Source organism: Myripristis murdjan, chromosome 18 (assembly GCF_902150065.1).
Source record: "Myripristis murdjan chromosome 18, fMyrMur1.1, whole genome shotgun sequence".
NCBI classification, from domain to species: domain Eukaryota; kingdom Metazoa; phylum Chordata; class Actinopteri; order Holocentriformes; family Holocentridae; genus Myripristis; species Myripristis murdjan.
In genome coordinates, this window is record NC_043997.1 from 2,006,007 (window position 1) to 2,030,736 (window position 24,730).

At 44.6% G+C, this 24,730-nt stretch overlaps 1 protein-coding gene, 1 long non-coding RNA gene and 1 pseudogene across 3 annotated transcripts; all 3 read left to right on the top strand.

Moving 5' to 3' along the window:
• Positions 1–1,620: 1,620 nt before the first annotated feature.
• On the top strand, positions 1,621–2,912 carry LOC115376968 (uncharacterized; annotated as a pseudogene).
• A 5,075-nt stretch (positions 2,913–7,987) lies between these two features.
• LOC115376746 (uncharacterized) lies at positions 7,988–23,331 on the top strand. Its single transcript, XR_003929837.1, has 3 exons — positions 7,988–7,999; positions 9,247–9,250; positions 21,731–23,331. It is a non-coding gene; the product is annotated as an uncharacterized LOC115376746 (long non-coding RNA).
• LOC115376715 (coxsackievirus and adenovirus receptor-like) lies at positions 14,599–21,731 on the top strand. Of its 2 annotated transcripts, XM_030076480.1 has the most exons (3): positions 20,102–20,206; positions 20,449–20,808; positions 21,285–21,731. In XM_030076480.1, exons 1-3 carry the CDS (start codon positions 20,137–20,139, stop codon positions 21,503–21,505), a joined length of 651 nt encoding a protein of 216 aa, XP_029932340.1. In that variant the 5' UTR covers positions 20,102–20,136; the 3' UTR covers positions 21,506–21,731. The 2 variants fall into 2 exon arrangements, 1 of the variants encoding a protein (XP_029932340.1); XR_003929830.1 differs by lacking the exons at positions 20,102–20,206; positions 20,449–20,808 and adding an exon at positions 14,599–14,673.
• Positions 23,332–24,730: the final 1,399 nt, after the last annotated feature.

Below are 24,730 nucleotides of genomic sequence, written 5' to 3' on the forward strand. Positions count from 1 at the left end.
AAAAAAGAGCTAACACAAAAGGGTTAACACAAAGTTGAACCTGTCACTGCATCGCCAATCACAGCCCATGTGAGTCACCACACTTCCTGTAAGACTGAAGGAGTGTCAGGATGCTGCATGACACGACTCTCCACAGTTTGAGGAAAAGTCTCCTACAGTCTAATGGACGTTTTCAAAGAGGAGTGATTTTACTGACATGGCCCACGTTAAATCATCATTAATATTTTTGATATCCCTCTCCCACTAAATTACCCCCGAAGACATTTCAAATTCCCCACCACCAAGGCAACAACTCCAGCCTCACCACACGTAGCAAGTGGCGTCGTTACCAAACTCCAGAAAGGTCCTCTCCTTTCCTCAGGCCTCCCTGACTAACCTACCTCAGCTCATCAGGCATGCAGCTTTACCCTGTCTTCTTCCTGTCCTCCTATTTGTCATCCAAACTCCCTCTCCTCTCGTCTTCTCCAGTTCCCACCAGTCTCCGTAAACAAATCACTGATGGTAACTACATTGATCTTGCTGTCCTTATCTTGTCTTTCCTCCATTAACCTCCAACCGACAGATTTCTCGAGGGGCCTGAATGAAACCTCCACTTGAAAGACAGACTTCCTACCCGCTCCAGAGAACTCACCCCAACTGAGTTCGCCTACGCTGTCTCTCTCTCAGAAACGTCATCTGTTCTCAATTCCCCACCCGTCGCCAAGAAATGAATTACTACCTGGCCATCATTCCCAATTTGGCCCTTCGTTTTGGAGGCAATGGCTTTTATCAAAATCATGTCCATTTTACTTTTGAAGAGGCAGCCCGACTTCAACAGTTCAACGAAGATACATACTGGGGCACCCTAGATAATGAAATTTATTGCCGAATCTTTGCTGCCCATGCAGCCCCTCCATGCTCCCTGTGTGGAGCACCTTCCCACCCAGCCTTCTCCTGCTCTATCCCTGCACATGCGAAGACATTTCAGCCATTACAGAGCCAAAGAAGAGCCTCTGCTTTCTCTCGCTTGTCACCAGCAGCCCCCCAGCGCCGATAACTGCAAAACCAGCATCAGCCCCATCTTTCATCTTCATCGTCCCAGTGCCGCATCCTCCATGTCTGCTCCTTCTGTGGTGGAGGTCACGCCTGCCCAGCATGCCCTCACAACCCCACTCTACAGAAGCTAGGTAAGCACCTATCCACGCCTGTTAACATTCCTGCCTTAGCTGCAGCACTTCAAAATCACCCAGATCCAGCATTCGTCCAGTTCCTCTTTAAATGTCTTCAAGAGGGCTTCCACCCTGGGATTTCAACTCAACCATCCACTTCTTTCAAATGCAAAAACCTTCAGTCAGCCATTAACGATCCAGAGTCTGTCAATCACCTCCTCGCCAAAGAAGTCAAAGAAGGCTTAGGGTTACACTCAGTGCAGTCTTCTCTGACCTAGCAGGGCCTCTGTCTGCCGAGAAAACAGAGGGCCCCTCCACCTCTCTGGAATTTCTTGGCATCACTCTGGACACAAACCTGCTGCAAGTTTCTCTCTTCGCTCGGTCCATTCACCCATCCCCCGTTTCCAAACTTTTGAATTAGCCCACTAGGAATTACAACCAGGAAATACTCCGGGGAAAAAAAAAAACAAAACACATCATCACAGATCTTTCCACACCCCGCGGCATCACTATCCCCAGCATTAACAGCCTGATACCGAGAGAAGACTTCTCCCTTCACTACGCTTCTATCAACCATGCCATCTCCTTAATCAAACTTGCCGGGAAAGGGTCCTGGCTTGCAAAAGCGGACATCACCAGCGCCTTTAAGGCTCTTCCCATCCACCCCGACTTTTGGTGATTCTTTGGCGTCTGCTGGCATGGCAAATACTACTTTGGATTCAGGTTCACTTTTAGGTGCAAAAGGAGCCCCAAGCTTTTTGACACCCTGTCCAAAGCCCTCTGCTGGATCCTGTCCAACAATCACAAAATTCTCAAAAATCTCATCCATCTCTTGGACGATTTTCTCATAATTTTGCCACCCTCATCAACACCAGCTTCGGGTTTGGCTACATTCATTGCAGTCTTCTCTGACCTAGGAGGGCCTCTGTCTGCCGAGAAAACAGAGGGCCCCTCCACATCTCTGGAATTTCTTGGCATCACTCTGGACACAAACCTGCTGCAAGTTTCTCTTCCAGATGAGAAGCTCAATTTAATCCGCCTCCTGATTTTGAACTTCCTCCTCCCCCGTCACTGCACCAAACATTAACTTCTCTCTCTCTTAGGCCACCTCAACTTCGCCATCCATATCATTCCTAAGGGGCAAGCCTTCATCTCCCACTCGCTATCCATCGCTGCTTCTGTTCCGTCCCTGCTGGACTTCATCTCCCTGGACAGTTGCAGTCGGGCCAAACTCCATCTGTGGCTCAACCTTCTCTCAAACTGGAATGGGATTACCTTATTTTACGATGACTATCTGACTCACCCTCATGAAATTAACTTGTATACTGATGCTGCTCCATCTGCCGGTTTTGGGGGTTTCTACGATGGAAGATGGTTTGCAGCAGAAGGGCCCTTAGAGCTCACTAGTGAGTGCGAGACGACATCTTCAGCCCTCTTTGAAATATACCCCATCGTAGTCACTGCCATCCTCTTGGGCCATCAATGGTCTTGCAAGTCCTTCCTCCTCTACTCCAATAACCTGGCAGTTGTTGACATCATCAACAAAGGTCGTTCCAATTCCTTATCCATTCGTTCATGTGCCGTCTAACCTGGCACTCTGTCACTCACCAGTACATCCCCTGAGCTCATGTTCCTGGTCACTTCAATGCCATTGCAGACTCTCTCTCCCGTTTCTCGTTCCAGAAGTTTAGAGGCTTGACACTTTATGCTGACAACTACCCAAGAACTGTACCTCCACATTCGGCTCTGATGTTCAACCTGTAAACCCCGCCTTAATACCACTGATCTTTGAATTCAGGAACTCCATCATCAACAGTCTATCACACTCTACACTCTCATCCTATTGGACTGCTTGGAAGTGCTTTCATCGCTTCCACAATCACTACAGCTTAGCCTTCCCATCATTCAACCTCGTCACCCTGACCAGTTTCATCACCTATGCCCACTCCTCATTTTCCATCAGAACTCTCACCATCAAAGTATACCTTAGCGGCATAAGCTTTTTCTCCAAGCTCCTAACTGGCTCCCCAGGTCTAGCCTCATGCCATCCTCAAATAGCATCACTCCTTAGAGGCCTCCGACGTCAGGAGCCAGTGCAAAACCCTCGTCGTCTTCCCCTTACCGCTGACCTTCTATTCATCTGTATCCAGACCATTCGATCCGGATATAGTTCTCCCAACGCGGCCGAACCCTGGAGGCCATGGTCTTGCTTGGCTTTTTCGAGCTCCTCAGATGCCCCAAATTCACCGGCTCCTCCCTACACTTCGACCCTCGCTGCCATGCTTGCATCTCCGACTTATTGTATTTCTCAAATGATATCACAGTGTACTACCTTAAGCGAACCAAAAACAATCAATCCGGACAGCCAACACCAGTCTTCTTCAAAGTCCAGTCTGAATCTTTTCGAGTCTATTTCGAATTACCTGGAATTCTGCAAAGCCCAAAGCCTTTCACCATCAGATCCCCTGTTTGTCGCCAAATCTGGACGCATAGCCACTCGCTTCTGGTTCCACCAGCACTTTCACCAAATCCTTTCCATGTCTGGCATATCCCCAGTCGACTACTCTGGACACTCTTCTGCATTGGAGCAGCCACCTCAGCCTCCCGCAATGGCATTCCAGAACACCTAATTCAAATCACAGGCCGCTGGTCATTTCAAGTATATCACCACTACATTCATTCAGATCTTAGAGATCTCAGATCTGCTCAGTCCTGTCTAAAGTAATTAAGCTTTTACCCAGTTTGGGATCAATAAAGTATACTTATCTATCTATCTATCTATCTATCTATCTATCTTTCTATCTTTCTATCTTTCTTTCTTTCTTTTTGGGGGTTTGTCGTGCCCGGGAGCTATGGTAGATTCCCAAAGAATCTTCCCCGCACATAGCCAAACTACAAGATATTCAATCAAGTTCACAATTCACTTCGCAATAAATTATTCAAACGTCTCTTGTCGTTTGTGTGGTCCTTGCTAGTGAATTGATGGTGAAGAGACACTGAATAGGAATCTAAGATATCAAGTTTGCATTCAGCAACATGGGCCAGATGCAGGAAGCGATGTGCAAACCTATTTTATCAGGGTTTTTTTTTTAATTTGTTTCCACACTTATTCCACTTCTTATTTTGTTGGTGCCCTTTGATTTGTGGGACTCAGCAGAGTTTGTGATTGTTGCTTTTCTCTGTGAGAGCTGGAGATCACTGCTGACAGCAGACAGCTGATCAAACTGTAAAGCCTCTGGACAGAAAGGCTCCTACAAATGGTTTTCTAACCTGCAGGAGATAATGAGTGATGGGAGTCAGTGAAGAAAACTCTCCCATGTTTTAAACTCCCACATGAGTCTGGAGATGAGGAGACGGAGGGTTTTCCTCCAGTCAGTCACTGTTTACCTGATGAATCTGTTTTCTGGTTTTCAGGTCAGATGATCAAACAGGATAAAGATCCAGCAGAAAAACCTCCTTGGAGTCAACATGATGCAGTGAAAGTTGCTGCTGCTGTTGCTGCTGTTGTTGTTGTTGTTGCTGTTGTTGTTGTTTGTGTGATAAAACGAAGAGCATGGTGTGTGTGTGATGCTGGACGTGCATGTGATGCTGTTGCATTCGGGTGTAATGTTGCTGCAGGTACGTGTTTCTGATGCTGCTGCAGGTGTGTGTGGTCCTGCAGGTGTGTGTGTGATGCTGCAGGTGTGTATGTCAGGGTCCTCATGTACAAAGTTATTCTGCCACGCTGTTTATCTGAACCTCCAGCTGCAGAGTCTCTGCTTCAGTCATGTGTTTTGAACAGACTTCATTGGCACCGTCTACCTGGACAGGTGTGAGCTGACGAGCTGCCTGATTCTTTAAATCCGTCCTCACTTCCTGTCTTCTTCAGGCTTTAAACTCAAAAGACCACAAAGTGAGACTGATTCATCTCATGAGGTTTTGTAGCATCTTCAAACTATTGGTGTGTGTGTGTGTGTGTGTGTGTGTGTCCTGCTGTATTCACTGTATTTAAATGTGTGTAAACAAATGAGGGTCACATTCCAGTGATGGAGGCTGGGATTCTTCATTAATTTATTTTGTAAAACACTTTGTAACACTGTTTTCATGTTTATGCATTAAAAAAAACTTTTAATTGCTTATTGATTGCTTGACTGATTGATTATTAGTAGCAGTTTGCTGTTATTCACGTGGTGAACAGACTTCAGGGTTTGTTTCTCTGCTGAAGTGAATCTAAAGTTTGTTAATCTCAATCTGCTGACAACTGCTCTTCCAGAACAACAACAACAAAAAAACACGCCTGCTGCCCTGGCGACTGTCCCGGGGTAAGCCCCTCCCTAGAAAGTTAGAAAGAAAATCAGACTGCCTGATCTTACAGCAACACTGAAAAACACTGAAAACTGTTGCCCTGGCAGCTGTCCCAGGATGTGTGTGTGTGTGTGTGTGTGTGTGTGTGTGTAGGCATTCAGCTGTCTGAAGTCATTTTCCTTCCTTTCCTTCCTTTCTTTTTCCAAATACTTTTGGGTATTCATGCAAGGTTTCATTCTCTGGTCATTGACTTGTTATGTTTTTTTGTTTGTTTGTTTTGTCACCATTTTTAAGTTTCTGTGTTTTCTTTTTGGTAATTTGTCATGTTTATTTATTGATGTATTTTGCATTTTTCCCCTGTTATATTGTGTCTTCTTTGTCTTACTATCATTTTTTCACTTTAGAGTAATTTTGGGGTAATTCATCTGTTAATTTAGACATATGATCTTTTCAAGAGAGAAAGAGATCTTGTTAAGGTTTCAAAGGGATAACACAAATGAGAAACAGCAGCAGCCAATCACAGCCCATTTGAGTCACCACACTTCCCGTAAGACTGAAGGAGTGGGATTCTGCATAACGACTCTCCACAGTTTGAGGAAAAGTTTTCTACAGTCTAATGGACGTTTTTAAAGAGGAGCGACTTCACCGACATGGCTCACGTTGCATCACCATTAATACTTCTGATCATCACATGGTTCCTGCCTGTGCTTTCTACTAAAGGTGAGCTCATTATGGGATGTAGTCTGTGTGATGGAAATGCTTCAAAACTCTCTCATGACTCTGAATGTTGGTTTTAAATCGTCCCCACCGGCTGGCTGCCCGGCTTCTTCTGACGTAAAACTCACTTTGGATTTCTTTAGAATCTCTGAATTTGGGGAAGTCAGAGGAGCTGTGGTTCCTGGGTTGTCCCAGTGTATGTGTGTGTGTGTGTGTGTGTGAGTCCTTCTCTTTTAAGTTTCATTTTTATCTTGTGGTGATGCAAACATAGCACATGATGGATGTTCTCTGCACTTACAAATGACTTGTGCTTATTTGTGAACGGGGCTGATCTGAAAACTAATGAGCCGACGGCTTCTGAGCGTTTGGGGATCCATTTGAAGTTTGAACTGACAGAAACTGGAATCTTTTTGAAGATCTGTGTTGTTAACTTTTCTGTTCTGGGTTTGTTTTTCCATCGTCCTTTAGCCCTGATCCTGAAAGCTCAACCTGGAGACGATGTCACCCTGAGCTGTCAGGCTCCTGATGTCAACATTGAAGCAGCAGAGTGGAGAAGAACTGACCTGAAGAAAGAAGAATATGTCTTCTTCTACCAAGACGGGCACATTGACTCAGTCAAACAGCATCCGTCTTTTAAGAACCGGGTGGAGCTGAAAGACAGAGAGATGAAGAACGGCGACCTGTCTGTGATTCTGAAGAACGTGACCGAATACGACAACGGAACATACGAGTGTCACTTGAAAATAGAAAATGTGGACAGCGACATTACTCAGGCTGAGCTCATCAGCACCATCGAGCTGGAAGTTGTGGATCCAGATCCAGGTGAGTTCAGTGGCTGCAGGTTGAATCTGAACAGTTTGACTGGGTTTTATTGAAGCTTTCTAGCGTAGTTTCAGTAGCAGGACCACACCTAGGGATGGTGAAAATGGAAAATTTCCTTGGTCGACCACCGGGCCTCATTAATCGGTTTATTTCGGTTAACCGAGAATATTATTTGACTGTCTGTAAACCATAAAAGAATAACCGCAACAAATAGAAGCTAGCAGAGCTAGCACCGGCGCCACTGTCTTGCCCCGAATGCATACCACTACGTCCGCGACCAACAGAAGCTTGGCTCGTTTCTCCCATAGATGTCTATAATATCTATAGGATATTATAGATATCCCATTGTAATATAATATAATTATTATAGATATCTATGGTTTCTCCGGTCTGTCTCTACCAAGCTGAGCTCTGTGCGTAATGATGTAATCGAAGCCCGGCAGAGCATCCCGTCGCCATGGTTACCGTATTAAACTGTATGTGGGCGCTAGAGCAACTTCTCGGCGTTCAGGAACAGTTGGAATTTTGCGATCGGTCAAACCTTACGGTTGTTACGGTATTTACAATCTGACATAAGCATTTGTGTCGGCGACGACACGTTCGGACTTAAAGGGTTTTTAACCGACAAGATTATTCGGTTAAAGTTCAAACGGTCAACAAACGGTCAAAGGCCACCGGTTAGCATCCCTAACCACACCACAACCACACTTCTTCTGGCACTGCTTAAATTCTCCTAACCCTCTCCTCCTCTGTCACGCTCGTATTCTGCGTCCCTCCCTCCAACCCTGTTTTCTCTTCCTTCTCCTCTCCTGTCCTCGTAGGGTCCTGAGGGGGTTCGTCGTGCCCGGGAGCCACGGCGGATTCCCTCAGAAGCAGCCGAACTACAAGATCGTCAATCAAGTTCACAATTCACTTTGCAATAAATCGCTCAAACGTGTCTTGTTGTTGGTGTGGTCCTTGCTAGTGAACTGATGGTGAAGAGACACTGAAAAGGAATCTATCAAGTTTGAATTCAGCAAAGACGGAGGGTTTTCTTCCAGTCAGTCACCGTTTACCTGATAAATCTGTTTTCTGCTTTTCAGGTGCGACGGAGGAACAGGATGTAGATCCAGCAGAGGAACCTGCTGGGCTTCAACATGATGAAACTGATGTTGTTGTTATTGTTGTTGTTGTTGTTGTTGTTGTTATTGTTGTTGTTATTGCTGTTGTTCTTGCTGTTGTTTGTATGATGAAAAAAAGAGCATGTTGTGAGTGTCCTGGGGGAGCTGTGTGTCTTCATCTTCCAATAGCTCTGTGTGAGGTGTGTTTTGCTTGTTTAAGTGTGTGATGCTGCAGGTGTGTGTGATGCTGCATGTGTGTGTGATGCTTCTGCAGGTGTGTGTGATGCTGCAGGTGTGTGTGATGCTATTGCAGGTGTGTGTGATGCTGCAGGCATGTGTGATGCTGCAGGTGTGTGTGTCAGGGTCCTCATGTACAAAGTTATTCTGCCATGCTGTTTATCTGAGCCTCCAGCTGCAGCGTCTCTGCTTCAGACGTGTGTTTTGAACAGACTTTATCGGCACCGTCTACCTGGACAGGTGTGAGCTGACGAGCCGCCTGATTCTTTAAATCCGTCCTCACTTCCTGTCTTCTTCTGGGTTTTTTATTCAAAAAAGTTACAGAACAAGGTGAGACTGATTCATCTCATGAGGTTTTGTAGCACCTTCAAGCTATTGGTGTGTGTGTGTGTGTGTGTGTGTGTGTGTGTGTGTGTGTGTGTGTGTTTGTGTGTGTGTGTCCTGCTGTATTCACTGTGTGTTAACAAATGAAGGTCATGTTCCAGTGATGGAGGCTGGGATTCTTCCTGTGTATCTGAAGTTTTTTATGACTTTGCTGTTCATTCATTTATTTTGTAAAACACTTTGTAACGCTGTTTTCAGATTTATGCAATAAAAACTTTTAACTACATATTGATTGATTGATTGATTGATTGATTATTAGTAGCAGTTTGCTGTTATTCATGTGGTGAACAGACTGCAGGTTTGTTTCTCTGCTGAAGTGAATCTAAAATTTGTTTATCTCAATCTGCTGACAACTTCTCTTCCACATTAAAAAAAAATCAAAAAAACAAAACGCCTGCTGCCCTGGCAACTGTCCCAGTGTGTGTGTGTGTGTGTGTGTGTGTGTGTGTGTGTGTGTGTGTGTGTGTGTCCCTTACCAAAAAGGAGTATACTCAAGTATACTTATAAGTGTACTTTTTATGAATTAAATATACTTTCTGTGAACTAATACTTAGGTAAGTATACTTTTCAGATTACTTTGAATGTACTATCAGGAATATACTTAACAAAAGTATACTTAGTTTATACTGACGAGTACACAGGCAAAGTTTAAGTATACTCCAAGTATAACATACTTGATATACTTTAAGTTTAAGTATATTATCCAATAGTACTTAAAACTTAGTACAAGCATTTAAAAATGTTGTACCTGCTTGCAACATGGAGTGTTATTTTACTGTATTAGCTGGCTTGTTGTATAGCTATTTTACACATTGGCTGCTTTGAGGTAGTTGCCATAACACATACACTGTGAGTGAACCTGTAGTGTACTGCTTATACTTGACTACATTTACACTTAAATACTACTATATTTACGTATATACTGTTTATAGGTTCAAGGTTGCCAGTTGCCACACACAAGTACACAATGCTCAAATCAGAATTCAACTCATACTTATAGTACCATCCATCTTTCTTTATAAAACACATTTAAAAACAACAACACTGTGCCAAAGTGCTTTACAATTAAAAAAAAAAAAAAAAGAAAGAAAGAAAAGAAAATACACATTGCACATGAATCATCATATTGTAGTCACGTTCATATACATTCGGCAACATACAAATTATCAACGTCATCAAGTGTTTTGATGACGTTGATCCCTTCCAAACCTTGTGTGTCATCTTTCGAGACCATATTTGGCCAGATTGCACAAACATTACCAGTCCTCTTAACAACATTAATGAAATTACTCTCTACCCCAACTTGCGGGTCTTTACACACTGGCCTTCTGTTTGTTTTCAGCATCTCAACTAAAATACAACAATTTTTCTCACACTCACAAGTTGCAGGGCTTTGATGTTCACAGCTGCTTTTAAAAACCACAAGGTCGCCAAGCAGGCAAAATGTGCCATCATTCAAGCGTGCTGCATTGTTAGATCTCCATCAATCAAAAAACATCGATATGACCAAAAGCAGTCACCAACAGTAAAGCGGTTACCCAAAGATTGACCCAAGTTTTGAATGCCATGCCTATTTGTCACATTTGCTCTCACAGGGTTGGCGCCCAAACCTGTAACACTTTCATTCAGTAACTCTCATTTTTCAGTTCTTCGTTCATTAAAGTGCATTTTTTTCCAAGAGGTGTTTATTCACATGAGATACCTCTCCACTCAGCTATTGATTCAAATTAGACTGTGCCAACTCAGTGGCCTAGTGGTAGAGCGTCTGCCTTGAGGAGGTCGGGGGTTCAATCCCCAGCCGGGACATCAAATTCAAGTATGGTTGTAGTATGCATCAAGTAAAGTATATTTCAAGTACATTGAAGGTAAAAGAGTAGTGCACTTTTAAGTTTATAAAAGTGCAAAGTAAGTAAAGCAATAGTGTACTTGAAGTACACTAATGAGTATACGAATGGTTTACTTTAACTAAAGAATAGTACAACTCAAGTACAGGAAATAGTATAATTTAAGTATACTTATATATAAGTAAAGTAACCTTGAAGTTTACCCGAGTATACTCAAAAATGGGCCAAATCAGGGTACTTTTAGTATAAGTATACTTTGTAAGTATACTAACTAGTACATATGTAAGTACACTACTAGTACATAAATACAAGTATACTTGGTAAGGAAAGTATACTTGATAAAGTATACTCAAACTCCACTTAAGTATACTTGGAAAGGTAAACTAGAAGTTTACTTCTTTTTGGTAAGGGCTCTCTCTCCCGTTTCTCGTTCCAGAAGTTCAGAAGCTTGACACTTTATGCTGACAACTACCCAAGAACTGTACCTCCACATTCGGCTCTGATGTTCAACCTGTAAACCCCGCCTTAATACCACTGATCTTTGAATTTAGGAACTCCATCATCAACAGTCTATCACACTCTACACTCTCATCCTATTGGACTGCTTGGAAGTGCTTTCATCACTTCCACAATCACTACAACTTAACCTTCCCATCATTCAACCTCATCACCCTGACCAGTTTCATCACCTATGCCCACTCCTCATTGACCATCAGAACTCTCACCATCAAAGTATACCTTAGCAGCATGAGCTTTTTCTCCAAGCTCCTAACTGCCTCGCCAAGTCTAGCCTACCGCCATCTTCAAATAGGATCCCTCCTTAGAGGCCTCCGACGTCAGGAGCCAGTGCAAAACCCTCGTTGTCTTCCCCTTACCGCTGACTTTCTATTCATCTGTATCCAGACCATTCGATCTGGATACAGTTCTCCTAACGTGGCCCAAACCCTGGAGGCCATGGTCTTGCTTGCCTTTTTCGGGCTCCTCAGATGCTCCAAATTCACCGCCTCCTCCTCCTTACACTTCGACCCTCGCTGCCATGTTTGCATCTCCGACTTATCGTATTTCTGAGACGACACCATAATGTACTACCTTAAGCGAACCAAAAACAAACAATCTGGACAGCCAACACCAGTCTTCTTCTTCAAAGTCACCTCTGAATCCTTTCGAGTCTATTTCAAATTACCTGGAATTCTGCAAAGCCCAAAGCCTTTCACCGTCAGATGCCCTGTTTGTCGCCAAATCTGGACACAAAGCCACTCGCTTCTGGTTCCACCAGCACTTTTGCCAAATCCTCTCCATGTCTGGCATATCCCCAGTACACTTCTCTGGACACTTGTCCGCATTGCAGCAGCCACCTCATCCTCCCGCAATGGCATTCCAGAACACCTAATTCAAATCACAGGCCGCTGGTCATTTCAAGTATATCACCAATACATTCAGTCAGATCTTAAAGATCTCAGATCTGCTCAGTCCTGTCTCAAGTAATTAAGCTTTTTGGGGGTTCGTCGTGCCCGGGAGCTACGGTAGATTCCCAAAGAATCTTCCCCGCACATAGCCAAACTACAAGATATTCAATCGAGTTCACAATTCACTTCGCAATAAATTATTCAAACGTCTCTTGTCATTTGTGTGGTCCTTGCTAGTGAATTGATGGTGAAGAGACACTGAATAGGAATCTAAGATAACAAGTTTGCTTGCGTTTTCTAACCTGCAGTAGATAATGAGTGATGGCAGTCAGTGGAGAAAACTCTCCCATGTTTCAAACTCCCACATGAGTCTGGAGATGAGGAGACGGAGGGTTTTCCTCCAGTCAGTCACCGTTTACCTGATAAACCTGTTCTCTGCTTTTCAGGTCAGATGATGAGACAGGATGAAGATCCAGCAGAAAAACCTTGTTGGAGTCGACTTGATGCAGTGAAAATTGTTGTTACTGTTGTTATTGTTGTTGTTGCTGCTGTTGTTGCTGTTGTTGTTGTTTGTGTGAGAAAACGAAGAGCATGGTGTGTGAGTGTGATGCTGGACGTGTGTGTGATGCTGGACTTGTATGTGATGCTGTTGCATTTGTGTGTAATGTCGCTGCAGGTACGTGTTTCTGATGCTGCTGCAGTTGTGTGTGATGCTGCGGTATGTGTGATGCTTCAGGTGTGTATGTCAGGGGCCTCATGTACAAAGTTATTCTGCTACTCTGTTTATCTGAACCTCCAGCTGCAGAGTCTCTGCTTCAGTCATGTGTTTTGAACAGACTTTATCGGCACCGTCTACCTGGACAGGTGTGAGCTGACGAGCCGCCTGATTCTTTAAATCCGTCCTCACTACCTGTCTTCTTCTGGGTTTTTTATTCAAAAACGTTACAGAACAAGTTGAGACTGATTCATCTCATGAGGTTTTGTAGCACCTTCAAACTATTGGTGTGTGTGTGTATGTGTGTGTGTGTGTGTGTCCTGCTGTATTCACTGTATTTGCGTGTGTTAACAAATGAGGGTCACATTCCAGTGATGGAGGCTGGGATTCTTCATTAATTTATTTTGTAAAACACTTTGTAGTGCTGTTTTCAGATTTATGCAATAAAAACTTTTAACTATTTATTGATTGCTTGACTGATTGATTGATTGATTGATTATTAGGAGCAGTTTGCTGTTGTGCATGTGGTGAACAAACAGACTGCAGGTTTGTTTCTCTGCTGAAGTGAATCTAAAATATGCTAATCTCAATCTGCTGACAACTGCTCTTCCAGAACAAAAAAAAAAAAAAAAAAAAAAACACGCCTGCTGCCCTGGCGACTGTCCCGGGGTAAGCCCCCCCCCTGGAAAGCTAGAGAGAAAATCAGACTGCCTGATCTTACAGCAATACTGAAAAACACTGAAAACTGATGCCCTGGCAGCTGTCCCAGGATGTGTGTGTGTGTGTGTGTGTGTGTGTGTGTGGGCATTCAGCTGTCTGAAGTCATTGTCCTTCCTTTCCTTCCTTTCTTTTTCCAAATACTTTTGGGTATTCATGCAAGGTTTCATTCTCTGGTCATTGACTTGTTATGTTTTTTTGTTTGTTTGTTTTGTCACCATTTTTAAGTTTCTGTGTTTTCTTTTTGGTAATTTGTCATGTTTATTTATTGATGTATTTTGCATTTTTCCCCTGTTATATTGTGTCTTCTTTGTCTTACTATCGTTTTTTCACTTTAGAGTAATTTGGGGGTAATTCATCTGTTAATTTAGACATATGGTCTATTCAAGAGAGAAAGAGATCTTGTTAAGGTTTCAAAGGGTTAACACAAATGAGAAACAGCAGCAGCCAATCACAGCCCATGTGAGTCACCACACTTCCCGTAAGTGGGATTCTGCATAACACAACTCTCCACAGTTTGAGGAAAAGTTTTCTACAGTCTAACGGACGTTTTCAAAGAGGAGCGACTTCACCGACATGGCTCACGTTGCATCATCATTATTACTTCTGATCATCACATGGTTCCTGCCTGTGCTTTCTACTAAAGGTGAGCTCATTATGGGATGTAGTCTGTGTGATGAAAATGCTTCAAAACTCTCTCATGACTCTGAATGTTCGTTTTAAATCGTCCCCACCGGCTGGCTGCCCGGCTTCTTCTGGTGTAAAACTCACTTTGCATTTCTTTAGAATCTCTGAATTCTGGGGCTGATGTTCAAACTGATGAGCCGACGGCTTCTGAGCGTTTGGGGATCCATTTGAGGGTTGAACTGACAAAAACTGGAATCTTTTTGAAGATCTGTGTTGTTAACTTTTCTGTTCTGGGTTTGTTTTTCCATCGTCCTTTAGCCCTGAACCTGAAAGCTCAACCTGGAGACGATGTCACCCTGAGCTGTCAGGCTCCTGATGTCGACATTGAAGCAGCAGAGTGGAGCAGAGCTGACCTGAAGAAAGAAGAATATGTCTTCTTCTACCAAGACAGTCACATTGACTTAGTCAAACAGCATCCATCTTTTAAGAACCGGGTGGAGCTGAAAGACAAAGAGATGAAGAACGGCGACCTGTCTGTGATTCTGAAGAACGTGACGAAGAACGACAGTGGAACATACGAGTGTCGCTTGAAAACAGAAAATGTGGAAAGCAACATTACTGAAGCCAAGCCCACCAGCACCATCCAGCTGGAGGTTGTGGATCCAGATCCAGGTGAGTTCAGTGGCTGCAGGTTGAATCTGAACAGTTTGACTGGGTTTTATTGAAGCTCTCTAGTGTAGTTTCAGTAGCAGGACCACACCTAGGGATGGCGAAAATGGAAAATTTCCTTGGTCGACCACCGGGCCTCATTAATCGGTTTATTTCGGTTAACCGAGAATATTATTTGACTGTCTGTAAACCATAAAAGAATAACCGCAACAAATAGAAGCTAGCAGAGCTAGCACCGGCGCCATTGTCTTGCCCCGGACGCATACCACTACGTCCGCGACCGACATGAGCTTGGCTCGTTTCTCCCATAGATGTCTATAATACCTATAGGATATTATAGATATCCCATTGTAATATAATATAATTATTATAGATATCTATGGTTTCTCCGGTCTGTCTCTACCGAGCTGAGCTCTGTGCGTAATGACGTAATCGAAGCCCAGCAGAGCATCCCGTCGCCATGGTTACCGTATTAAACTGTATGTGGGCGCAAGAGCAACTTCTCGGCGTTCAGGAACAGTTGGAATTTTGCGATCGGTCAAACCTTACGGTAGTTACGGTATTTACAATCTGACATGAGCATTTGTGTCGGCGACTTAAAGGGTTTTTAACCAACAAGATTATTCGGTTAAAGTTCAAACGGTCAACAACCGGTCAAAGGCCACCGGTTAGCATCCCTAACCACACCACAACCACACTTCTTCTGGCACTGCTTAAATTCTCCTAACCCTCTCCTCCTCTGTCACACTCGTTTTCTGCGTCCCTCCCTCCCACCCTGTTTTCTCTTCCTTCTCCTCTCCCGTCCTCGTAGGGTCCTGAGGGGGTTCGTCCTGCCCGGGAGCCGCGGCGGATTCCCTCAGAAGCAGCCGAACTACAAGATCTTCAATCAAGTTCACAATTCACTTTGCAATAATCGCTCAAACTTGTCTTGTTGTTGGTGTGGTCCTTGCTAGTGAACTGATGGTGAAGAGACACTGAAAAGGAATCTGAGATATCAAGTTTGAATTCAGCAAAGACGGAGGGTTTTCTTCTAGTCAGTCACTGTTTACCTGATGAATCTGTTTTCTGGTTTTCAGGTGCGACGGAGGAACAGGATGTAGATCCAGCAGAGGAACCTGCTCGGCTGGGTCAACACGATGAAACGAATGTTGTTGTGATTGTTATTGTTGTTGTTGTTATTGTTGTTGTTTTGTGTGTTGTTCCCCCTGTTGTTTGTATGATGAAACAAAGAGAATGTTGTGAGAGTCATGCTGGATCTCATTTTGCAACAGCTGTGGGTGGGGCTCTTGCACAATGTGTGTGATGCTTCTGCAGGTGTGTGTGATGCTTCTGCAGGTGTGTGATGCTGCAGGTGTGTGTGATGCTGCAGGTGTGTGTGTGTGATGCTGCAGGTGTGTGTGATGCTGCAGGTGTGTGTGATGCTGCAGGTGTGTTTGTGATGCTGCAGGTGTGTGTGATGCTGCAGGTGTGTGTAATGCTGCAGGTGTGGCGTGATGCTGCAGGTGTGTATGTGTGTGATGCTGCAGGTGTGTGTGATGCTGCAGGTGTGTGTGATGCTGCAGGTGTGTGTGTGATGCTGCAGGTGTGTTTGTGATGCTGCAGGTGTGTGTGATGCTGCAGGTGTGTGTGATGCTGCAGGTGTGTGTAATGCTGCAGGTGTGTGTGTGATGCTGCAGGTGTGTGTGTAATGCTGCAGGTGTGTGTGTGATGCTGTTGCAGGTGTGTGTGTGATGCTGCTGCAGGTGTGTGTGTGATGCTGCAGGTGTGTGTGTCAGGGTCCTCATGTACAAAGTTATTCTGCCATGCTGTTTATCTGAGCCTCCAGCTGCAGCGTCTCTGCTTCAGTCATGTGTTTTGAACAGACTTTATCGGCACCGTCTACCTGGACAGGTGTGAGCTGACGAGCTGCCTGATTCTTTAAATCCGTCCTCACTACCTGTCTTCTTCAGGGTTTTTTATTCAAAAAAGTTACAGAACAAGTTGAGACTGATTCATCTCATGAGGTTTTGTAGCACCTTCAAGCTATTGGTGTGTGTGTGTGTGTGTGTGTGTGTGTGTGTGTGTGTGTGTGTGTGCCCTGGTGTATTCACTGTATTTATACGTGTGTTAACAAATGAAGGTCATGTTCCAGTGATGGAGGCTGGGATTCTTCCTGTGTATCTGAAGTTTTTCATGACTTTGCTGTTCATTCATTTATTTTGTAAAACACTTTGTAATGCTGTTTTCAGATTTATGCAATAAAAACTTTTAACTATTTATTGATTGACTGATTGATTGATTGATTGATTGATTATTAGTAGCAGTCTGCTGTTATGCACGTGGTGAACAAACAGACTGCAGGTTTGTTTCTCTGCTGAAGTGAATCTAAAATTTGTTAATCTCAATCTGCTGACAATTTCTCTTCCACAAAAAACAAAAAACAAACAAAAAAAAAAACACACCTGCTGCCCTGGCAACTGTCTCAGGGTGTGTGTATGTGTGTGTGTGTGTGTGTGTGTGTGTGTGTGTGTGTGTGATATTCCAGGCAGTAAACATGAATTCAGGTCTGAAATGCAGGTACTTTAAATATCAAAGTCTGGTTCACCTGCATTTCACAAGAAACAAACAAACAAACAAAAAACAAAACACAATTTGTTCTCTGAGCAGCTGAGTTTTGTTGCGTCACAGACAAACAGCACACCTTGTCGTTCAGGTGAAGCTGCTCTCTGCCGAGTCGACATGACTGAACAACAGGAAGTCCCATGGATCTGATAAGAAAATCCCCCTGAATGTAATTAAACTGACTTGGCAGGGAGGTGTTGTGTTCGGAAGCTGCACTCACTCTCCAGCTGTAGTTGTTCTCTCAGCTTTCACCCTGAAATACAGATCCTGAAAATATGTCATGCATCCAGAAATCCATTCAGCCCAGTGGAAACATATAATATTGGTTATGATGTGTGTTGGATGTGCATGTCCATAAGAAACATAAATATCAACATCCAACTCAAAAGTCCTTTACATCAATTCACAGGCAAAAATAGAACAAAACACAAATGCATTACAAAAAAAAAAAAAAAAAAAAAAAAAAAAAAAAGGACAAAGAAACAAAAAAGTGTCGGCCTCACTGGCAGATATCCAGGAAATGGAGCAGTGGATGAAGTTCCATGTGGATCCTGCAGATGGCAGCTTTGGCTCTGGCTGTGAGGGTTTCAGCTCAGGGGAACTTCTCCTTTGGACACGACTGGCCTTTCAAACTAAGAGTCCTTCTCTTCATTTAACAGATTTAAATCAGAGCTCCTCTCTCTTGCAGGTACATCAAGAGCCTGCCCTTCCCAAAGAGAGGGAGGAACCTTAGGATGTCGTCTGTGCGCCGAGGCGATAGGTAAGCCCTCATTGCAACTGTGTCCATGCGGTGTTTAGAAATCTCTTCTTCTGAGACTGTACAGGTCAATCCGTTGTCCAGATATGGCAAGATTTTCGTCCCCCATGCATGTAAAGGCTGCAGGGCCACTGCCACACACCTGGTGAACACCCTTGGGGAGAGCGAGAGACCAAAAGGAAGCACCCGGAACTGGAAGTGGTGACCTTGGAAAGCAAACTGCAGTAAGGGTCTGTGATGAGGCGCATCGGGAACATGGAAATAAGCATCCTTCAGGTCTATGGATGTGAACCACTCCCCAAGGGCAACTACACGCAGAACGTCTGACACGCTCAACATGTGAAATGACAGGACCTTCAGGAACCTGTTGAGTCCCCTCAGACCCAGGATTGGTCAGAAACCGCCTCCTTTCTTTGTCACAAGAAAATAAGTTGAGTCGAACCCCCCGGCTGTAGCAAGGGGTCTACCAGCTTGATTGCACCCTTGGCCAGGAAGATGGACAACTCCTGACTTAGGGCCAAAGATTTTGCCAGGTGGGTGATGATGGTCATCTTGACCTGGCCAGAGGCTGGGGGCCGGCGTTGGAACTGTAGTACGTACCCCTAAATTGAGATGTAAATTACCCAGGGGTTTAGTGTGTGAGCAGCCAGGTAACTGAGCTGCTGCCCCCAGACTTCAGCGCCTAGCCCCCCAGCCTCCAGAGGCCTTGGAGGGTCAACACTCAGATTCTGAGACCCGGGGCACTCAGGGACGAGAAAATCATGAGAGGCCACTGAGCAGACCAGTGGGTTCACCTCTGCTGACCACTGGAATAGGCTTGAGGCTGAGGATGGTGCTGGGGGGCAGCAGAGGAGCTTCTGGGCCCACTGGGGACCGACATACCCTGGCTTGAGTACCTCCACAGCGGCTGATCCAAACAGCTTGCCTGGCTCCACCAGAATCGTATGGAGAACTCTTCTACTATCAGAGGAGACCGTGCAAGCAACGAGCCTGGACCAAGGTAGACATCAGGCGTCCCAGTTCCCTTGACATGAGTGCAAAAGCCTGCAGTGAAGCATCACCCAGACTCTGAGCAGAAGCCTGCTGGTGCCTGCTGCAGACAGGCTGAAAGGGCAAGTATAAGGTGAGAAAGGGAGTTACTAATACGGCCCATACGTGCGGTGGTATCTTTAGCCTTACACAGTAACACTGAAGCTGGGGACACCTAGCGTCCAGCCTCAGCACCTCATCAGGTGCAACTATGAGGGAGACAATTGTCAGGTCAATATCTGGTATACAGCTGAGACCATACTTAGATAGAGCATTCACCATATTCATCAGTCAGCTTCAGTGAACACACCGAGGCGTTGTGTTGTTTTGTTGTCCTTGTGGGGAAAAATATTTGTCTTTCTGATGGTAGGGTGTACATGCTGTTAAATGTGCATCCTTTGTGTCGTTTGACTGCAAAAACATTCAAAACCGAAACTAGAAAGAAAATCAGACTGCCTGATCTTACATGTCAGGAGAGAGCAACACTGAAAAACACTTGAGAATCTCAGTCTGTCACAACCTGTTGCCCTGGCAACTGTCCCAGGATGTGTGTGTTTGTGTGTGTGTGTGTGTGTGTAGGCGTTCAGTTTGCCTGTCTGAAGTCTTTTTCCTTTCAAATACCTTTGGATATTCATGCGAGGTTTGATTCTCTGATCATTGACTTGTAATTTTGTGTTTGTTTGTTTGTTTTGTCACCATTTTTAAGTTTCTGTGTTTTCTTTTTGGTAATTTGTCATTTTTATTTATTGATGTATTTTGCATTTTTTCCCTGTTATACTGTGGCAGTTTGATGGCTCTTCTTCTTTGTCTTACTATCTTTTTTTCACTTTAGAGTAATTTGGGGGTAATTCATCTGTTAATTTAGACATTTGATCTTTTCAAGTGAAAAAGAGATCTTGCTGAGGTTTCAAAGGGTTAACACAAAGCTGAACCTGTCGCAGCAGCAGCCAATCACAGTCCATGTGAGTCACTACTTCCTGTAAGACTGAAGGAATATCAGGATGCTACATGACACAACTCTCCTCAGTTTGAGGAAACGTTTTCTACAGTCAGCCGGACGTTTCAGCGAGTTCACCGTCATGGCTCATATTAAATCGGTATCAATACTTCTGATCATCACATGGTTCCTGCCTGCGCTTTCTACTGAAGGTGAGCTCATTATCGGATGTAGGAATCTGGGTTACCTAGAAATGCTTCAAAACTCTCTCATGACTCTGAATGTTAGTTTTAAATCGTCCCCACCGGCTGGCTGCCCGGCTTCTGTTGACGCCCCTGTTGACGTTTGCGTTTGGGGATCCATTTGAAGTTTGAACTGACAGAAACTGGAACATTTTTGAAGATCTGTGTTGTTAACTTTTGTGTTCTGGGTTTGTTTTTCCATCGTCCTTTAGTCCTGAAGAAGAAAGCTGGAGATGATGTCACCCTGATCTGTCAGGCTCCTGATGATGTCGACATCGCAGCAGTAGAGTGGAGCAGAACTGACCTGAAGGAACTAGAACCTGTTTTCCTTTCTGTAGACGGGCACATTGTTCCAGACCACCAGCATCCATCTTTTAAGAACCGGGTGGAGCTGAAAGACAAAGAGATGAAGAACGGCGACCTGTCGGTGACTCTGAAGAACGTGACTGAATACGACAGTGGAACATACGAGTGTCGCATTAAAGCTGCTGGTGAAGGACGCAGGACGAGAGCCATTATTAAAACCAAGCCCATCAGCACCATCCAGCTGGAGGTTGTAGATCAAGATCCAGGTGAGTTGAATGGCTGCAGGTTGAATCTGAGCAGTCTGACTGGGTTTTATCGATGGTGAAGAGACACTGAATAGGAAGCTAAGATATCAAGTTTGCGTTCAGCAACATGGGCCAGAGGCAGGAAGCGATGTGCAAACCAATTTTATCTGTTTTTTTTTTATTTGTTTCCACACTTTGTTCTTATTTTGTTGGTGCCCTTTGATTTGTGGGACTCAGCAGTGTTTGTGATTGTTGCTTTTCTCTGTGAGAGCTGGAGATCACTGCTGACAGCAGACAGCTGATCAAACTGTAAAGCCTCTGGACAGAAAGGCTCCTACAAATGGTTTTCTAACCTGCAGTAGATAATGAGTGATGGCAGTCAGTGGAGAAAACTCTCCCATGTTTTAAACTCCCACATGAGTCTGGAGACGAGGAGACGGAGGGTTTTCCTCCAGTCAGTCACCGTTTACCTGATAAATCTGTTTTCTGGTTTTCAGGTCAGATGAAGAAACAGGATGAAGATCCAACAGAGGAACCTGCTGGGCGTCGACATGATGCAGTAGCAGCAGTTGGTGCACTGGCACTTGTTGCTGCTGTTGTTGTTGTTGTGATACTCAGAAACCAAAGACCACGTCAACAACCCAGGTGTGACGACCGTCCACAATCAGAGTGTGTAGAAATTGAGATGGAGCAACCCAACATAAATCAGGTGCGTTAGATCAGTCTGTGGTTGTGTGTGAAAAAAGCTGTTGCAGGTGTGTGTGATGCTGCAAGTTCAGACCCGTTTCCATCCACTTCTGTTATGCGGATATTTGAAGTCGGTTCATCAAGTCGGTTATGACATCATAACACTGCAGAAGAGGAGGGCGCAGCATGACGACGTAGTACAGGCGCGTCGGTCCAAAATCCAAACAAACAACAGCAACTGAAGAGAGCAAGAAAGACGCGGGGAGAAAGGAAAGAAGTGACTCAAGATTCAAGAGGTTGTAGATGTACAGCAGCAGTGAAATGGGATTGCAACCACCCAAGCTACTGTGCAAGTGAGAATGGAAACAGAAAGTTTTAATGTATTGCACTCTGACAAGAGCTCTGATAACAGCTGTCCAGAGACGATGAAGTGGCGCCACAAATGAAATATGGAGCAACCGCCATGTCGTCCTCCGTACATCTGGGAACGAAGGCGGGCTAAGCAATTTGGGAAGTTGTTGTCCAGAGGAATTTCACGCGTTAGCTTTGGGTGAAGCATTTCAGACACGTTGGCCATGATAGGACCATTTGCTGGGCCGCTCATTACAATGGATCGCCATTGCGTTATACAAGCTTGCCTTTTGTGCTGAGTAAACAACAGTACATCGTTATATTTACGGAGTCTGCGAAGCAATATAATCAAAACGTACTTCTTAAGATTTGCCATGGTTCGTCGAAGCCTTCTGCTGACATTTGTGTTTGGAGATCCTGGTAGGTTGTGGCTTTTCTTTGTCGCTTGTTGTTGTGCTTTAATTAGTTCAAGAAAAGTTAAAGCCTCTTCTTCGGTCCAAACATACTGGCTGCTGTCGTCGTCGTCTGCCGCCATTTTTCCTGTGCAGTGGAGTGAAGTCACGTGACCATGAATGTCACCGTTTATTCGCTAAACCTGTTTCCGTAGCAACTTATTCACATTTTCCTTTTATCGATACACCAACTTTTCCACCTCCCCCGAGCGGAAAAACTTTTTTTTTTTTTTTTTTTTTTTTTTTTTTTTTTGCGATATTCAGAGATTTCATCAATGTTTGCATTCAGGTTTTTATTGTGCAAATTGAAAATGGGAATAAAAACAGGTGGATGAAAACCAACCCATTTTGAATAAGGAATGGATGAAATAAGCTGATTGAAGCTGAATTTTCCATTCTGGACCAAGGCAGAAAACCGAGCTGCTGTTTAGCGCCTGCAGCTCCCATATTTCCTGCAGCGCCCACTCTCACTCACAATCTGGCAAGCTGGTTCTTGATGTGAGGCAGGGCGAGCTACAGCATGCAGATCAGGGATGACTGGCATCCTGTGACGGCACATTACAACGTTCCCTCGAGCAAATCTCCAATACTATGCCTGTCTCGTCTCGTCTCATCGTCTGCTGCTTATCCGGGACCCAGACTTCCCTCTCCCCAGACACTTCCGCCCCAGCGTGTCCTGGGTCTTCCCCGGGGCCTCCTTCCAGTTGGGACATGCCCGGACCACCCGGATGCCCCCTAGGAGGCTTCCAGGGGGCGTCTGAAGCAGATGCCCAAGCCACCTCAACTGGTTCCCCTCGATGCGGAGGAGCAGCGGCTCTTCTCCGAGATCCTCACCGTATCTCTACGGGAGCACCCGGCCACCCTGCCAAGGGAACTATGCCGGTGCTGCGCTATATCATCTGCCAGTCCTTTGTGTCGACTCGCCCAGTGCAGACCTCCAGTGACCAACAGCAAAGATGACTTCTTGCTGTTTTAATTTACCGTATATCACCAATTAATCGCCCGGCCGCAAATAGCTGCCTGGTTCTTATAAACGCCTGGTGTCTGCACCCATTTTGTGTATTAAACACCCACCCGAATAACCGCCAGGGCGATTATTTGCATTATATTGAGGTAAACCCAAAATAAGGCTATTCACCTTATTTTTGCAGAAATAAACAGTTAGCCGCACAATAACAGTGAGGCACTTCTGTTTTCTGTCAAAATAAGAGCGCTAGCTAACGTCAGAACAAAAGGGTGTACCGTAATCTTAAATCGACCGACTGAAAATATGTTGGACAGTAGCTGTCATCACGATAATGACCTGGTGCAAAAATAAATAAAGGCCTGCAGCAAATAGCCGCCTGGTTCTTTTAAACGCCCAGGGTCCAAGTCGATTTTGCATATTAAACGCCCGATTAATTGGTGAAATACGGTATTCATTTATGTATTTCTTTATCTATCCCTATGTATTGTGTTTTCTTGGTATAAGGGATTTTAATGTAATTCCAGTGTGTATTGGGTGTTGCTGTACTACTATCTTAGGCTGAATAAATACAATTAATATTCTCCAACCAAGAACAGCCTCCAGTTTCTGTTCTGAACACCACACGCAGCAAAAAGATATCATACTAAACCTAAACACTGAACCAAAGTCAAGCACGTTAGCCACGTCACTCCTGGGTTAGACACACTTCACTCCTACGACGTCAGCCAAAAACCACACACACGAGTTGGAAGCTTGTTTGAAAGCTCTGGAACATAATGGAGGTGATGCCACGTTTTGGAGGACGTCCATGGACGTGAAGACGCTGGAGCGGCGGGGGTAATGCTGGAGCCGGCTGAGGAGCATCGCACCGACGGATCACCACGCTGCACCAAACACACGGAGGTATGTGTAACGCTGCTGTTTAATGTCCATTTACCACACCCATGACTGGACCCAGCGGCCTGGTTCCCGAGGCAGGTGGATGGTAGGTGTTGTTCATGTTGCAGCTTTGAAGGAAAGTGAAGCTTTGGAGAAGCAGGAACACCAGCTGAGGAGGAGAGGGAGCAGCTTGATTTGGAAGCTGAATCCACTGCTAAGTTGGCACTTTTACAGACCCCTGAATCTGAATCTGAATCTGAATCTGAATCTGGAAGGTTCTTCTTGAGGACCTTCAAACTGCAGGAGTTCCTATTTTGAGAGTGGAAATGAAATGAAATGGAATTTGAAACTGGAATCCATCAATGTCTTAAACCCTATGGCAAAAGAATACAAGCCAGATTCACTGAAATCAAAAAGATGAAGAAAAAAACAAAAGCTTAGCGAGATAGTCAAGTCATTATCCATGGATGTGAACCACAAGAAACTGAGCGATGGTTTAACACGGCTTTGAAACATCAGTGCAGCCCCAGTGAACAACAGCAGGAAAACAACATATTGGGAACATCGCAGCATTTCCAATGCCAAGCAGCCAAAATAATGAGGACAG

Coding starts and splice junctions, on each gene's coding strand:
- LOC115376715 (XM_030076480.1), top strand. CDS start 20,137: ATGGCTCATATTAAATCGGTATCAATACTTCTGATCATCACATGGTTC. Junction 20,207..20,448: donor GCCTGCGCTTTCTACTGAAG/GTGAGCTCATTA, acceptor ATCGTCCTTTAG/TCCTGAAGAAGAAAGCTGGA. Junction 20,809..21,284: donor GGTTGTAGATCAAGATCCAG/GTGAGTTGAATG, acceptor TCTGGTTTTCAG/GTCAGATGAAGAAACAGGAT.